General features: G+C 38.4%; 1 protein-coding gene across 1 annotated transcript in view; it reads left to right on the top strand.

Annotated features, from left to right (window-relative positions):
• Nucleotides 1-16,889, top strand: part of stj (straightjacket) — a 303,422-nt gene that overhangs the window by 278,963 nt on the left and 7,570 nt on the right. Inside the window, exon 28 of the mRNA XM_068227342.1 lies at nt 6,266-6,464. Coding sequence (XP_068083443.1) covers nt 6,266-6,464 — 199 coding nt within the window. The remainder of the gene's footprint in view (nt 1-6,265; nt 6,465-16,889) is intronic.

Genomic DNA, 16,889 nt, shown 5'->3' with positions numbered 1-16,889 from the left:
TCTGGAAGTTGTGGACAGCTTTAAATACCTAGGAAGTGAATTAATACAAAATGCTAGGCTGGACATGGAGATTAGCAGGAGGGTACAGCAGAGTGATGCATTCTACCAGAGTGTTAGAAAACTTGTTTGGAGCAAAGAAGTACCAAGCAAAGGTAAAGAGATAATGTACAAAAGGTACTATGTACCCATACTGACTTATGCAGCTGAGACTTGGACTTAGACTAGCAGGCAAGAGAGTAGAGATTAAATTTCTAAATCTCTAAGAAGTATTATAGGAAAGACAAGGAAAGACAGAGTGAGAAATGAAGATGTTAGGAAGGAAGTTGGGATAGGAAAGCTAAATGAGAGAGTTGAAAAGAATAAACTAAGCTGGTTTGGACATGTAAAGAGGATGGAGGAGAATAGAATTCCAAGGCAGATGCTGGAGGCAAAGTGCGAGGGCAAGAGAGCAAGGGAAAGACCTAGAACAAGGTGGATTGAATCTGAAGAGTAGCATAAGAAGACAAAGTTTAGACTGGGACAAAATTGTGGAAGTGGAATGGTGGAAGGAAAGAGGAAGATGGAGAAGTGCCATAATTACTCCAACCTGGCAGGAGCTGGGTAAGGGGAAATGATGATGATGATGATGATGATGATTTACAGAAGAATGGAAAAATAAGTTGAAACTGAGTTGGGAGAAGATCAATTTAGCTTCAGAAGAAATATAGGAACACATGAAGCAATCCTCACTTTACATCTGATCTTATAAGGCCGAATTAAGAAAGACAAGCCGACATACATGGCATTCCTAGATCTAGAAAAGGTATTTGATAATGTTGATTGGACCAAGCAATTTGAGATTCTGAAGGTGATTGGGTTCAAATACCAAGGACAAAAAATATCTACAATCTATATAAAAATCAGTCTGTAGTGATAAGAATCGAGGGCTTTGAAAAAGAAGCAACAATCCATAAAGGAGTGAGGCAAGGCTGCAGTCTGTCCCCCTCTTTTTCATTGTTTATAGAACAGGCAGTAAAGGAAAGCAAAGAGGAATTTGGGAAGGGAATCACAATACAATGAGAGGAAATCAAAACCCTGAGATTTGTTAATGATATTGTTATTTTATCTGAGACTGCAGAAGACCTGGAGAAATTTCTGAGTGGTATGGACAGAGTCTTAGGGAAGGAATACAAGATGAAAATAAATACGAAACAAAAGTAATGGAGAGCAGTCAAATGAAGGCAGGTGATGCCAGAAATATTAGATTAGGAAATGAAGTCTTAACGGAAGTAGATGAAGATTGTTACTTGGGTAGTAAAATAACTAATGTTGGCAGAAGTAAGGAGGACATAAGATACAGGCTAGCACAAGCAAGGAAGGCCATACTTAAGCAAATAAATTTGTTCACCTCAAACATTGAAAAAGGAATTAGAAAGATGTTTTAAGATTTTCGTCTGGAGCATTGCACTGTATAGAAGTGAAACATGGATGATAACTAGCTCAGAAAGAAAGAGAATAGAACTCTTTGAAATGTAGTGTTGCTGAAGAACACTGAAGGTGAGATGGATAGATTGAAACATGAATCTTGATGATTCATATCAAATTGGTTAAAGGAGTTCGTTGTGGTTAAATTTGACGAGAAGAAGAGATAGAATGATAGGACACACATGAAGACACCTAGGACTTGTTCTGTTGGTTTTTGAGTGAAGTGTAGGTGGTAAGAACGGTAGGGGTAGACCAAGGTATGAATATGACAAGCAGATTAGAGCACATGTAGGATGCAGCAGTTATGTAGAAATTAAAAAGTTAGCACAGGATAGGCGGACATGGAGAGCTGCATAAAACCAGTCTATGCACTGATGATTGAAACATCATTTTTTGATCTTCAAGCCCTATGGTGTAGGGATAGCATGCCTACCTCTTACCCAGAGGACCCAGGTTCAATTCCCAGGCAGGACAGGGATTTTTACCTGGATCTGAGTGCTGGTTGTTTGAGGTCCACTCAACCTATGTGGTTACAATGGAGGAGCTATCTGATGGTGAGATAGCAGACCCGGTCTAGGAAGCCAAGAATAACAGTGAGAAAATTTGTCATGCCGACCACAAAACACAGGCATTCTGAGCAGCAGTGGCTTTGTAGACCAAGACCATGGGATTGTGGTTCTCGTTTCTTAACTGCATACAACACTAAAAATAGCTCACTAGTCCATATAGTGTTGCTGCTCAATATTCAAAATTAGTAAAATACTTACTTTCAGTACACCTACCCAGGCTTAGAAAATTTAGTTCAAAAAGTAATGTTCTACTTTTGAATCTCACTTCATATCGTTCATTTCTACAAGATGTGCATTCTGTTTTATTTTTATTCACAAAACTTCCCTCAGTCGAACGTTGCCACAATGGACAAAACATAATGAAACAACATACATACATTACATACATTATCATTATAGACTGTTGTGCCTTTCAGCGTTCAGTCTGCAAGCCTCTGTGAATTAACTAAACGTCGCCACAATCCTCGATTTGCAACTAGTGTTGTGGCCTCATTTAGTTCTATACCTCTTATCTTTAAATTGTTAGAAACCGAGTCTAACCATCGTCGTCTTGGTCTACCTCTACTTCTCTTACCCTCCATAGCAGAGTCCATTATTCTCCTAGGTAACCTGTCCTCCTCCATTCGTCTCACATGACCCCACCACCGAAGCCAGTTTATGCGTACAGCTTCATCCATCGAGTTCATTCCTAAATTAGCCTTTATCTCTTCATTCCGAGTACCATCCTGCCATTGTTCCCACCTGTTTGTACCAGCAATAATTCTTGTTACTTTCATGTCCGTTGCTTCTAACTTATGAATAAGATATCCTGTGTCCACCCAGCTTTCGCTCCCGTAAAGCAAAGTTGGTCTGAAAACAGACCGATGTAAAGATAGTTTCACCTGGGAGCTGACTTCCTTCTTACAGAATACTGTTGATCGCAACTGCGAGCTCACTGCATTAGCTTTACGACACCTTGATTCAATCTCACTTACTATATTACCATCCTGGGAGAACACACAACCTAAATACTTGAAATTATCGACCTGTTCTAGCTTTGTATCACCAATCTGACATTCAATTCTGTTGAGTTTCTTACCTATTGACATCAATTTAGTCTTCGAGAGGCTAATCCATACTCATTGCACCTATTTTCAAGTTCCAAGATATTAGACTGCAGGCTTTCGGCACAATCTGCCATTAAGACCAAGTCGTCAGCATAGGCCAGACTGCTTACTACATTTCCACCTAACTGAATCCCTCCCTGCCATTTTATACCTTTCAGCAGATGATCCATGTAAACTACGAACAGCAAAGGTGAAAGATTACAGCCTTGTCTAACCTCTGTAAGTACCCTGAACCAGGAACTCATTCTACCATCAATTCTCACTGAAGCCCAATTATCAACATAAATACCTTTGATTGATTTTAATAATCTACCTTTAATTCCATAGTCCCCCAGTATGGTGGTACCCTGTCATATGCTTTCTCTAGATCTAAGAAACATAAACACAACTGCCTATTCCTCTCGTAGCATTTTTCAATTACCTGGCGCATACTGAAAATCTGATCCTTACAGCCTCTCTGTGGTCTGAAACCACACTGGGTTTCATCCATCTTCCTCTCAATGAGCAGCAGTGAAACAAATGAAATTATAATTTTGGTTTACAATAATTTTGTTGATTACATTATTATCATAATGTCTTTAAACTATAAGCGTTATAACACGTAGCAGTGATTTCTCAGTAATGAAATGGAACCTTGTAAAGCTAACAAAGACACAGTTTGTAGTTCCAGAACCTCTAAATTAAACTGCTTCCAAAAGTTCACAATGAATCGAGGAATAGTTCCTCGAGCTCCTATCATTAATCCTGTCACTTAATGTAAGTCAATCCAAATTTATCTTTATAATAAATTATCGTTGGTTCATGGATAAGTTTCTTTCCCCATCACCATCTTCTGGCTGGTATGTGGAAATTTCGGTATCTGTACATTGTTTAAAAGATTTCACAATACCAAAGAAATTGTCATCATCATCATCTTCCTTCCAACTATTGGGCCATGTGACCCGTTACGGTCTTGCGTTTTACTTTTTGCAAGACTTGAAAGCAATCAAATGTCCTTCCGACGGGTTGCTAGCCTGAAGGAAGTAAGACCATTGGTGGGGCTGCCACCTCTCAGCTAATGGACTAGCTGAAATCATAGCATTTCCTCCATAATGGATGTAACGGTTATACCGCCGTGACTCTGTCGACAGGGCCTCATCTGTGGGAACAGGTTTCTTCATCTCGGGAAGGTGAGGTTGGCCTTTGGGCAGGAGAGGTTATGTCATAATCATCATCATCATCATCATCCTTCCAAGTACTGGGCCATGTGGTCCATTACAGTCTTGCTTTTTCTTTCCATCGCTTCATTGGACGTCCTATAGATCTCTGTCCTCTTGGTTGATAGCGTAGGATCTCCTTTGGTAGTCTTCCAGATTCCATCCTTTGAACATGACGTTTCAAGTTTTCTGGGTAATCATAGATGTAATTGATTACTGATTTCACATTCAGTCCTTTAAGCACATCTTCATTTCTTATACGATCCCATTTCGTATAGCCTGCTGTTCTGCGCATGAACGTCATTTCACGTGCTGTAATTCTGGAAATGTCTTGAGTTCTTATTGTCCATGCCTCACTGCCGTAGCAAAGTGTTGGTCTGGCTAAAGTGTCATAAAGACGTAAGCAAGTGTGTTTTTGGACAAGAGATGGCTTCATGATATGATTTATGATTCCTGTTGTTCTGGTAAATTTGGTTATTTTTGCAGAGATATCAATTTCCCCGTGGTAAGATAAATTATTCCTAGTCTTTATTAATATATTTTTGTTGTTTTCTAAATGGATTGCTGCTTAACACCAGATAATATTTAAATTTAAAGCAACTCTTCCTACTTTGAAGTCAAACAGTCTTCCTTGTGAAAATAACCTGTTAAATATTCAATTTTATTCATGTATTGGGTTGGTGCATAAGTTCATAGCATTTTTCCACAAGTTTATTAAACATATCAGATACACCTCAGAGGGAAGTTAATCATCAGTAATATATTCTCCTTCACTATTTACAACAGTCTGCCAGCGCTGGGGCAACTTTTCAATTCTGCGCCTGTAGAAATCACGTGGTTTTGAGTTGAAGAACTCGTCGAACCATGTTCAGAGTGCATTTTCATCTGGAAAGGAAGTTCCTTTAAGGTTGTTCGATAGAGAGTGGAAAAGGTAAAAATCTGAGGGTGCACGATCAGCTGAATAAGGTGGGTTGGCAGAGTGTGGTTGGGTGTTATCATGAAACAGCATCACTTCACCCAGTTTTGTTGGTCATTTGTCTTGGATTGCATCTGCAAGACATCTCAGTTGTTGGCAATAAATGTTATCAGTGATGCTGACACCTCAGGTAAGCAATTTGTAGGACAGCACACCATCGCTGTTCCACCAGAGCATAACATTATATTTTGTATATGTGCGCAGGTCTTTGTATGAGGAGTTGCTTTTTTTCTTTTGGCTCAATCATTCCTTTCTTTTCCTTATGTTAGCATAAAGACACCACTTCTCATCACCAGTAACAATACAGGATAGGAATCGTCGGTGCTGTTTGTGAACCAATCGATAAGGAGCGAGCAGAGATGCACATACGGCCATCTGCTGATTTTTGTAGTTTTGGAAAAGCATGCAATACCCACACACCCAATTTTTGAACCTTGCCCATTGAATGCAAATGTCACATGATGATGGAATTATCACAGTTCATCACATTTGCCAGTTCTCGACACTGACGTGGATCATTTTGGATTAATGTGTTTAAAAGATCTTCGTCAATTCCTGATATGGAGATTCACTAGTGTCAAAACGCTCCTCCTTAAAATGAGAAAACCATTTTCTTGCTGTGCTCTTTACAGTGGAATTATCCCTAAACAAAGTGCAAATGTTTCCTGAACTCAAAGAGAAGAGTATGTTGGGAATGTTCCAAATTCTCCACTTGGCACTCCATTTTCTAGCGTCCACAGCTCCAGTCACTATTTGCAAATGACAAAACTTCAATATGTAACCTCAGATACAAACATTGAACTACAAATAACGAACAGTCAATAAATAAATCCATAGCAACCGGAGTACAAACTTGCAAAACAAAAACGCTGCGGATTTATACACCAACCTGATAATAATTGTTTAGAATATTCTACCTTATAAGAAAATCTTACAGTATGTTACTTGTTCCAGGCCATTTGAGGCTCAGCTAATAACTTACAGTAACATGGTGCTAGTCGTGGTGGATGCGCTGTGCACAGCAGATGAGAAATACAAACTAACCGTTCATCCGAGAGAGATGTCGTACAACGGCAGCTCTATTGCTTGTTATAAAGTGCACAACACACTTCCTCGTATGCAGCCAAAGGAATGCATCTCAAAGCACCCGGAGGTAAGTTTTGTATCATTCCTGTAAGTAATGTACATTTTTGTTTGTTTGTTTGTTTGTTTGTTTGTCAAAATCATCCCTGAAATTGTCTGTAATTGTAACAACATGTGTGTGGTCACAGAAAGTCAAACTCAAGTGGTAGGCCATAGTGAGATCCAGCTCGCACACCTCTACATCCTGCCTCCCATGTTTGTTTGTTTGTTTGTTTGTTTGTTTGTTTGTTTGTTTAAGATAGGCAAGAAAAATTCCTCTGAATTGGCATATGTCTGAACCTAGATGGTTGCAGACAACGTGTTTCTAGACAACTTAAGTTGTACTGCACTGTGCCTGATATGTGCAGCAAGGTGGTGGCTCATTGATGTTCTGGGGTAGCATTACACAGGGTCACCATACAACTCTCATGATAATTCAGGTCACACTCCATGCTCCAACGTAGAGGGATGGCATTTTACAAGCAGCAGTGAAACTGCCTTGCCAGCATTTTGGAGGAGACTTCATTTTAATGGATGATAACTGCTATGCCCCTCAAACATCTGTAATGTCTCCACAGTCTGTAAGGCTTCAGCAGTCTCAGAGTTTCCACTTGTAGATTCTGTGCCACTGGATTAAGCTTTGAATCTGTCTGGGTCCGTGCAACTTTTGTAGTGCACCAACCTTTCCATGTTGGAAATCTTGTTTACAGGTGTTTTCCAAGGGACAATAATAATGGGTCCATCGAGATCATACACTATATGCAGTTAAAATTCAAGAAGGAAAATGAACTTTGTTACATGGAAAATCTGAATTTGATACCGATACTGTACCACAAGATCAAATGATTGTGGCATATGAATTGAAAAGATTTGACATTGCTGCTCTGAGAGAAATGAGATGAGCAGGAGAGGATCAGATCAAGGAGCAAGACAGTAGAAAAACATTATTTTATAAAGGAAAAGACAAAGGATCTCCATAATTAGAATTTGTTTTGCAATATAAAACAAATTTGTTGTCTGTGCCATATAGTAGATTTTCTTTTCACCCTTCATTGTATCTGGTTGTTTGTACAGGTCTTAGTGATTATCCCTTGCTGCTTCATCAGTTCTTTGGATTTCCCTCCAGTGTTTGGTGTACTTCAGTCAGTTTTCACCAGGTTTCTGGGCCTACCACACCTTGAATGCTGCCTTCTTCTCCTGCACATTCGCCTTTACCTGATCTGTTCACAACCACTCAGTTTGTTTTCTGTGCGGCACTGTCTACAGCTTTTTACTTTACACTAGTTGTGATGGAGTGCGAGTTGTGAGCTGCATGTTGCCCAGTGAATCTGGGATAATTTATTAGGGAAACTTATAGTGATTATAATTATTCTTATGCTCATTTGATTGATGATTGTTTCACAGCCTGCTGTTCTGCAGCTCTTTTGTAAAGCAACTTTCACATTGGCAACAAGCAGCTTGTGTTGAGGTGGCATGTATTGGGATGAGATGAAATTGATATCACTCACAGCAGGGAAGTCTTCTTGTTTTGCTTAGTCAAAGTTATTACCACTTGAGAAAGTGGTCCATTTTGGTGAGGAGGAGGTTACTACGAGGGCTACACCGAAAGTTTTTAGCAGAGTGTGAGAAAAAAATTTTATTTGCAAAACAATTACAACTTTTCAAAATACTCTCTATTAGCACGTAGACATTTTTCCATTCTCTGAAACCACTTAGAAAACGTTTCAGTCCAAGCTTCTTTCGGGATGTCACTTAGTGCACTCTCACACGCTGCAATGGCCTCTTCATCTGACGAAAGCCGCTGCCCACGTATTTTTTCCTTGGTCTTAGGGAACAGAAAGAAGTCACGTGGGGCCAGGTCAGGTGAATAGGGCACTTTTGCCCTTTCCAAAAAGTCCATTCTTCTGGCAGCCCTGTGTGCAGATGCATTGTCGTGATGCAGCAGAAGGTGCCTACTCTTGGATTTTGGGTGCTGTGACCTCCAAGTGGCGAGGACTTTGGGAAGACAGTCATTCACATACCACTCAGCATTGACTGTACGATGTGTGTCCAAGGTCACAGAGGTGAGATGCCCCATTTTCGTAAAAAAAAGAGTTGCCACCATCTTCTTTCTGGAGCTCATACTTCGTCGAACTTTTGTGGGTGGTTCCTTTCCTGGAAAGCACTACACAGAAGACTGTCTCTTCGTTTCAGGGTCATAATGGTAGACCCATGTTTCATCACCTGTGACGATATTGTAGGTGTCTTTGGACTGCCCGCCATTGAATTTTTCTAGCTTGAAATGACACCAGTCCACTTTCTCCTCCTTTTGGCTTTCTGTCAGGGAATACGGCATCCAACGGGCACATCTCTTGGTAAGGCCTAAATAATCGTGAACAATGGTCTGCGCTGCTCTTGACCCGATATTTAAGGTCACAAAATGTAAGATGTGGATCTGCTTTGATCATTTCCCTCACAGTATCAATGTTTTCTTGAGTCTCAGCTGTTGCTGGGCGACCGGGATGAGGTTCATCTTCAATTGACTGCTGACCCCTTGAAAACTCGCGAAACCAATTTTGAACTGTGGCTCTAGAAGGGGCAGCCTCACCAAAAAACATGCAGCAAAGAAGAATGGCATTCTTCGGCACTTAAATTCTTTTTATAATCATAAAAAGTCATTGCTCGAAAATCGCGGCACGACAGATCCATCTTGCACCGTGTCTGACTCGGCACTGTCTGTGCTTTCTTTCCTCTCTGTGGAGGAACTACCGCTAGGAGGGATTGCGCGTGCATGTTCCAAGGTTGAAAAACATTGCTCTTTCTAATGAAAATAATCCCATTGTCCTCAGAATTTTGGTTTGCGCGCTGTTAAAACTTTCGGGATAACCTTTGTAGCTTCCTCGTGCCATACCCATTGTTTGCACGACATTCATATCCACCCACCGTTGCTCCCTAGTGTCCATTCAGGTCACTCCAAAGGAGTAGCAGTTCTTGCATTGGACAAGATGAGAAATGATCACATAGCTCATTCCAGAACTGGTCCTCCTCCCCTTTATCACAACCAGTTTGAGGAGCATACTCAGAGAAAACACACCGGTGATGATTATCAGCATCAGTGCTGAGGGATGTTAGATAGTCCAAACGTTTATGCACTTCCACAACTCAGCTACGGAGCTATGAGTGTACGATGATGGCTGGTTATGCCATGGTAAGTGAGTTGGTAGCCTCTTGTCTCCTGTATGCAGGCGATGTCCACATGACGGTGTTCACAGCTCTGCATGTCCACTAAATGTCCCTATGCTGAGTGTGGCAATGCGAACTACTTTAATTAACATTCATTCAGGACTCATGCCTTTGCTGGCGACACCTAGTGTTTACAGTGCACTATTTTTATTTCTTATTTATTATCACCTTGTTTTGTATGGCATGGCTCAACAAAAATACTGAGACCGCAATCTCACTTCGTAAAATATGAGATTAATGGATTGATTGGACACAACTTTATAATCTACATGTACCATACTACAGTTTCATTACGACTTTTCAATGAGAGAGGTTTTATGTTGTCTTGAGTGGCTATTGGATTCTATTAACCATTTGCTCTACATTTAAAATCAGGTTGCTTCCAGCCGAATTTCACGAACCTTGATACGGCAACTTTAGCCATAGACTTTCTTATTATTTATTTGGTTAAGGCCTAGTTTGTTCAGTTTTATAAGATCATTTTAAGATTGCTGATGTAATTATCGTACCAACTCCCATTTCTTTGCAAACATTTTAAATGATATTTTAATTCTCAATTGTCATTTAAGAACTCATGATTGCACATATTATATAATATTCATTCTATTTTTTATTCTCATTTTATATTTTTTTCTTATATCGACAATCAGGATCCTGATTTTTATCTTTAGCATGAGTGTAAAAAGGCTGATGATGCCGTTTTAAAGGGTGAAACATGTCCCTTTAGACCTTAGTTTAATAGGATGTAAGTCCTAACTTTGCAAATATCATTTGTATTGAATAGGTTGACTAATAAAATTTTAATAATCTTAAATTGATGTACATTTTCAATACGGACCAAATATGAAGTTTGTAACATGTAATGTTAAAGCCAACCAGGCTAATTATAACTTGAACAAGTATCTCAACCTAAAGGTAAAAATCTCTAAAATACCTAAAGACATGGCTTATTTAAAAGAATGTCTAAAACTAAAGTTGGTTCCAAGATTTTTGAGACATATTCAGAGAAAAGACCTAACCACTTCCAGTTTAACCAAAACTCAAAATAGAACTAATGAAATTTGGCTCAAGCACGAAATCAAAACATCCCACAAAAAGAAAATGCTTTTAAATTTACAGTTATACAGAACACATTTGGCAATATCTCAATACGTATCCCCAATAGAATGGAGCTCATTCCAGCTACATGTAGATTATAAATTAAATGATATCCTAAGCAGAAAACAAAAAACTTTGGACAAAAAGCTTGCACACTTAAAGGAGACCCAATTAAAATCATCCAATATGAATGTAGAAATAATAAACAACAATTCACTCTTCAACAACTCACCAGTCATAGTTAAAACAAAGACAAACTTTTCAGAACAGGAAATCGACCTACTAAGCAGAGGTCTAAAACATAATTGGCCAAGCATACAAAAAGAAAATGACATAATCAACACTGTAGCAGAGATCGAGTCTAACATTACCAATCTCCCTTCAGATTTGCAAAACGACACCAGATACGAAATAAAAAAGAAACTACCAACAGTCACCAAAGAATTAATTAAACTTCCGATTCAATCATACAAACGTAATAAAGAGTTTAAAAACGAAGATCAACGACAACAATATCATAGTAACTAAAGCGGACAAAGGAGGGACTACCGTATTATTAGATAAGAATGAATACATTACAAAAACAGAAAACTTTTTTGCAGATGGGACTTTTTCAATAGTTAATAAAGATCCTACCACCAGAATCCAGCGAAATTTAAAAACACTGATAAAGAATTCAACTTTTTTACTTAATGAACAAGAGCAACAAAAACTATTCACCATGAATCCTAATATTCCCACAGCCAGAGCATTACCCAAACTACACAAAAAAGATACACCCATACGTCCCATAATTAATTGCAGAAAAAGCCCAACTTACAAGACCTCAAAATACATCCACCATTTCCTAAAAGACACTACACTTTCAACAACACTGAAGAACTCGGTTGATTTTTGTGATCTTTTAAAGAAATTCAACCTACTCCCTAACCACATCATGTTCTCCTACGATATCACGAACATGTATTCTAACGTGCCAACAAAACAAACAGTAAATGTTATCAAGGACAACCTATCCAAACACAGCAATATCAGCACCCTCGAAATAGACGAATTCATCAATATTTTAAACTTCGTACTAAAAAACAACTATTTCACTTTCAATGGCAAAATCTACCACCAAGACAGCCTGGCAATGGGAGATCCCTTATCAGGCATCTTGGCAGACATATACATGGACTCATTAGAACACCATTAACTTCAAAAATAAAAGGACTCAGCCTGCGGCTCAGATACGTTGACAACACATTTGCAATAATTGACAGTAATCTCAACAATAGCAATGATATTTTAGATTTTTTAAACACCCTTGATCAAAACATCAAGTTCACTAAGAAGGACGAGGTCAACAGATCCATTAACTTTTTAGACTTAACTATAACACGCGACAAGAACACATTTGATTTCCAAATTTACAGAAAACCCAGCCACACTCCAATAACAATCAAAAATTCATCTATACATCCCAACTCCCACAAACAAGCTACTTTCTATACTTTAATTTACAGAGCTTTAAAAATCCCATTATCACCCAAGAATCTAAAAACAGAAATTCATTACATTAAAAACTTAGCAAAATTCAATGGCTTCAAAATAGAAATAATCAACCGAATAATTAATAAAATCAAATATAAACTAGCAACAAACCTCGTCCCTGAAAAACCTAAAAAATTTAAATTCGCCACCTTTACATACAATAATCCAGGCATTTACCAAGCAACAAACCCTCTGAAGAAATAAAACATTAACATTGCCTTTAAGACGACAAACACCAATCACAGCCTGTTTTTCAACCACAATACACTCAACATGAACAATAGTATTTACTCAAACTCAGGCATATACAGGCTCAAATGCATGCAATGTGAAAAATCATACATTGGGCAAACAGGCCGGAGCTTCCTTACTAGATATCAGGAACACTATAATGCCAATAGACATAATAAACTTTCAGCCATGAGCTCACATATGAAAGATCCAGGTCATCATTTCACAACTATCGAACAGAACCTAACAATCATTAAAATAGTAGACAAAGGAAAATTAATGAATGAATTAGAAAACATTTACATATATCTGGATCAACATTACAACAAAGACCTAAATCTCAATGATCCCATCGAAATAAAAATCCCCTATACGAGACTTTACCCAATTTATTACAATCTTTAAATCCAAATTTAAATAAAATCCTTAAAAACCTTAAACTAACTTCCAATAAAGATTCCAACTTCCCCTTAAAAGTAACTCCCTCCGTCCCCGCCCCTGCTAATGTTCCACAGCCAACGGCATGTAGGTTTAACCCTCCGTCCACCTCCTCTTCTCCATTACACTCCTCTTCCTTAACTCCACATCTTCAACAGCCAATAGCGCGCAAGCTCAACGCCCCGCCTATTTCCGTTCATCCATCACACCCCTCTCCCTCAGTTCCACACAGATACAACACACGCCATTCAAACCTCACTCGTTCCGAGATCATACAGGCAACTAGTTCATACCGCAAAAACCGAGAACGTAAGTAATTGAATTTATATCAATTCCCCTAATTTAACCGTTTTTCCTCTAAACTTCTTACGTTTTCATTCTCCTTTTCATTACAGATTCTGCACTATATTTCTTCAATAGTCAATCCACATTCAAAACTACAGCCAACACGTAAGAATGTTCCCATTTAACCATCGGTATACGAGCTGACAAAATCTGTACAGCGGCACTTATTAGTTAACTTCTCACAGCTCCTTCGACAAAAATACTGAGATCGCGATCTCACTTCGTAAAATATGAGATTAATGGATTGATTGGACACAACTTTATAATCTACATGTACCATACTACAGTTTCATTACGACTTTTCAACGAGAGAGGTTTTATGTTGTCTTGAGTGGCTATTGGATTCTATTAACCATTTGCTCTACATTTAAAATCAGGTTACTTCCAGCCGAATTTCACGAACCTTGATACGGCAACTTTAGCCATAGACTTTCTTATTATTTATTTGGTTAAGGCCTAGTTTGTTCAGTTTTATAAGATCATTTTAAGATTGCTGATGTAATTATCGTACCAACTCCCATTTCTTCGCAAACATTTTAAATGATATTTTAATTGTCAATTGTCATTTAAGAACTCATGATTGCACATATTGTATAATATTCATTCTAATTTTTATTCTCATTTTATATTTTTTTTCTTATATCGACAATCAGGATCCTGATTTTTGTCTTTAGCATGAGTGTAAAAAGGCTGATGATGCCGTTTTAAAGGGCGAAACATATCCCTTTAGACCTTAGTTTAATAGGATGTAAGTCCTAACTTTGCAAATATCATTTGTATTGAATAGGTTGACTAATAAAATTTTAATAATCTTAAATTGACATACCACTTAGTCGAGCAGCTCTTCTTCTTTCTCTCAATTCTTCCCAACCCAAACTTTGCAACATTTTTGTAACGCTACTCTTTTGTCGTAAATCGCCCAGAACAAATCGAGCTGCTTTTCTTTGGATTTTTTCCAATTCTTGAATCAGGTAATCCTGGTGAGGGTCCCATACACTGGAACCATACTCTAGTTGGGGTCTTACCAGAGACTTATATGCACTCTCCTTTACATCCTTACTACAACCCCTAAACACCCTCATAACTATGTGCAGAGATCTGTACCCTTTATTTACAATCTCATTTATGTGATCACCACAATGAAGGTCTTTCCTTATATTAACACCTAGATACTTACAATGATCCCCAACAGTAACTTTCACTCCATCAACGCAGTAATTAAAACTGAGAGGACTTTTCCTATTTGTGAAACTCACAACCTGACTTTTAACCCCGTTTATCAACATATCATTGCCTGTTGTCCATCTCACAACATTATCGAGGTCACGTTGCAGTTGCTCAGAATCTTGTAAATCATTTATTACTCTATAGAGAATAACATCATCTGCAAAAAGCCTTACCTCCGATTCCACTCCTTTACTCATATCATTTATATATATAAGAAAACATAACGGTCCGATAATACTGCCTTGAGGAATTCCCCTCTTAACCCTCCGTTAAACGTGCGCTCTGTTGTAACACCGCTACACGCGCGCGGACTGACATTCCGCGATTGTTTGTAAGCTTCCATTCCTTTCATTTCAATTCTTTTTTCAAGAATTACTTATTTCTCTCTTTTGTCAATCTGTCTTACATCGTAATTACTTTGTTTGATTTTGTTTATATTGATAAATGTGTATACAATCTACATTTACAAGAACATTTTAGTCCTTTAAATAAATTAGTTATCAACTGCAAATCACAAGACTTAGCAAAACTAATTGTAAATTAACAATAATTGGTTATTAATTTACTCCTTGGAATAAAATTGTAATCGTTACATTCTATTAATTGATGTATATCGCACGGAAGAAGTCACGACGTCGTGATGTTCTTGCCATGGAGTAAGTGCATTTCATCCACCTTATCAACGCTCGACTTCGTGTCATTATAGAAGGTAATCATTGAGGGTTTTGATCTATCTGAATCGTCATCAATACAATGGTCTTCATGGAAAGTAGATAGAACCAATACAACTTTGTCGTTCCTTGACTTGTATGACACAAGGGTATATATAGCGATTTGTGCATGTTACCATTTCTTGTAGCATTTCGTCGGTAAAGAACAATTGCAGAGCTTCAACTGGCGTCTCAGTATTCATGGCAACTCCTACTACTTCAGGGAAATGTTTTATAATATTATGTTCAGGTTGCCTGACCCTTCTATTGCAGGGCGATGATTCCACACGGCCCCGTCCTTTCCAACATATATTCCATGCTGCTCACTTTCAGTCACGTCCTCTTCGTACGTGGATTGTTTGCTCTCAGAATTATGATCACTATCGTTTACGACGTCCCGATCACTATAATCACTTGCACCAACTTCATCGTCGTCCAATGACTGCTCGATTTGATCCATAACTCTCGGAATTATTCCAGCCTTCAATTAAAAGACTAATGATTATGCTACCTTTGCACGGTCAAAATACCGCGGCCCTTTAATTCCACTATCAGGGGGCAGGCCCGACCTTAAATTCATCTCAAAAGGACATGTTTTTGATAAACAGGCGAACATTAAATTTGCCTAGTTCCTTGGAAAGAGGACGCAAAATAATTATGCAGAGCTCATTTTGTAATATCGTGTTTATCCCACTGTAAATAATCACAAGTAGAAAATATATCAAAATGAGCCCACTACTACACTTGTAGGTAATAAAAGTATATAATTTTATAATAAAGAGTAACGGAAGAATGGATGACTTACCAAAAGAGTGAGTAAGATTAACAACTCACCAATACACGCCTATGGACTCAGACTCCGCAAGTTCTGCAGTTGACAATATAAACTTCCGTAATCAACAGCTCGGCGATTACTCAGACATTTTCACGCCGTCACGGCCTTTGTATTGTTGCAAAAGGAAGCTACAAGAAGGCAGCCCATTCTGCCCTGCATCGTCGGCCTATGATACCAAAGAATAATAAAGTGCGGACTCTCACTCCGCGGCGCGTGTGACGGAGGGTTAATTATTACAGGGTCAGGTAAAGCTTCACCTACTCTAATTCTCTGAAATCTATTTTCTAGAAATATAGCAACCCATTCAGTCACTCTTTTGTCCAATTGCACTCATTTTTGCCAGTAGTCTCCCATTATCCACCCTATCAAATGCTTTAGACAGGTCAATCGCAATACAGTCCATTTGACCTCCAGAATCCATGATATCTGCTATATCTTGCTGGAATCCTACAAGTTGAGCTTCAGTGGAATAACCTTTCCTAAAACCGAACTGCCTTCTATCGAACCAGTTATTAATTTCACAAACATGTCTAATATAATCAGAAAGAATGCCTTCCCAAAGCTTACATACAACGCATGTCAAACTTACTGGCCTGTAATTTTCAGCTGTATGTCTATCACCCTTTCCTTTATACTCAGGGGCTTCAATAGCAACTCTCCATTTATCTGGTATAGCTCCTCCGACCAAACAATAATCAAATAAGTACCTCAGATATGGTACCATATCCCAACCCATTGTCTTTAGTATATCCCCAGAAATCTGATCAATTCCAGCTGCTTTTCTAGTTTTCAACTTTTGTATCTTATTGTAAAT

The sequence above is a fragment of the Anabrus simplex genome, chromosome 4, assembly GCF_040414725.1.
Source record: "Anabrus simplex isolate iqAnaSimp1 chromosome 4, ASM4041472v1, whole genome shotgun sequence".
Taxonomy (NCBI): domain Eukaryota; kingdom Metazoa; phylum Arthropoda; class Insecta; order Orthoptera; family Tettigoniidae; genus Anabrus; species Anabrus simplex.
Note: the sequence above shows the minus strand (reverse complement) of the source record. Positions and strands in the feature narration are given on the sequence as shown.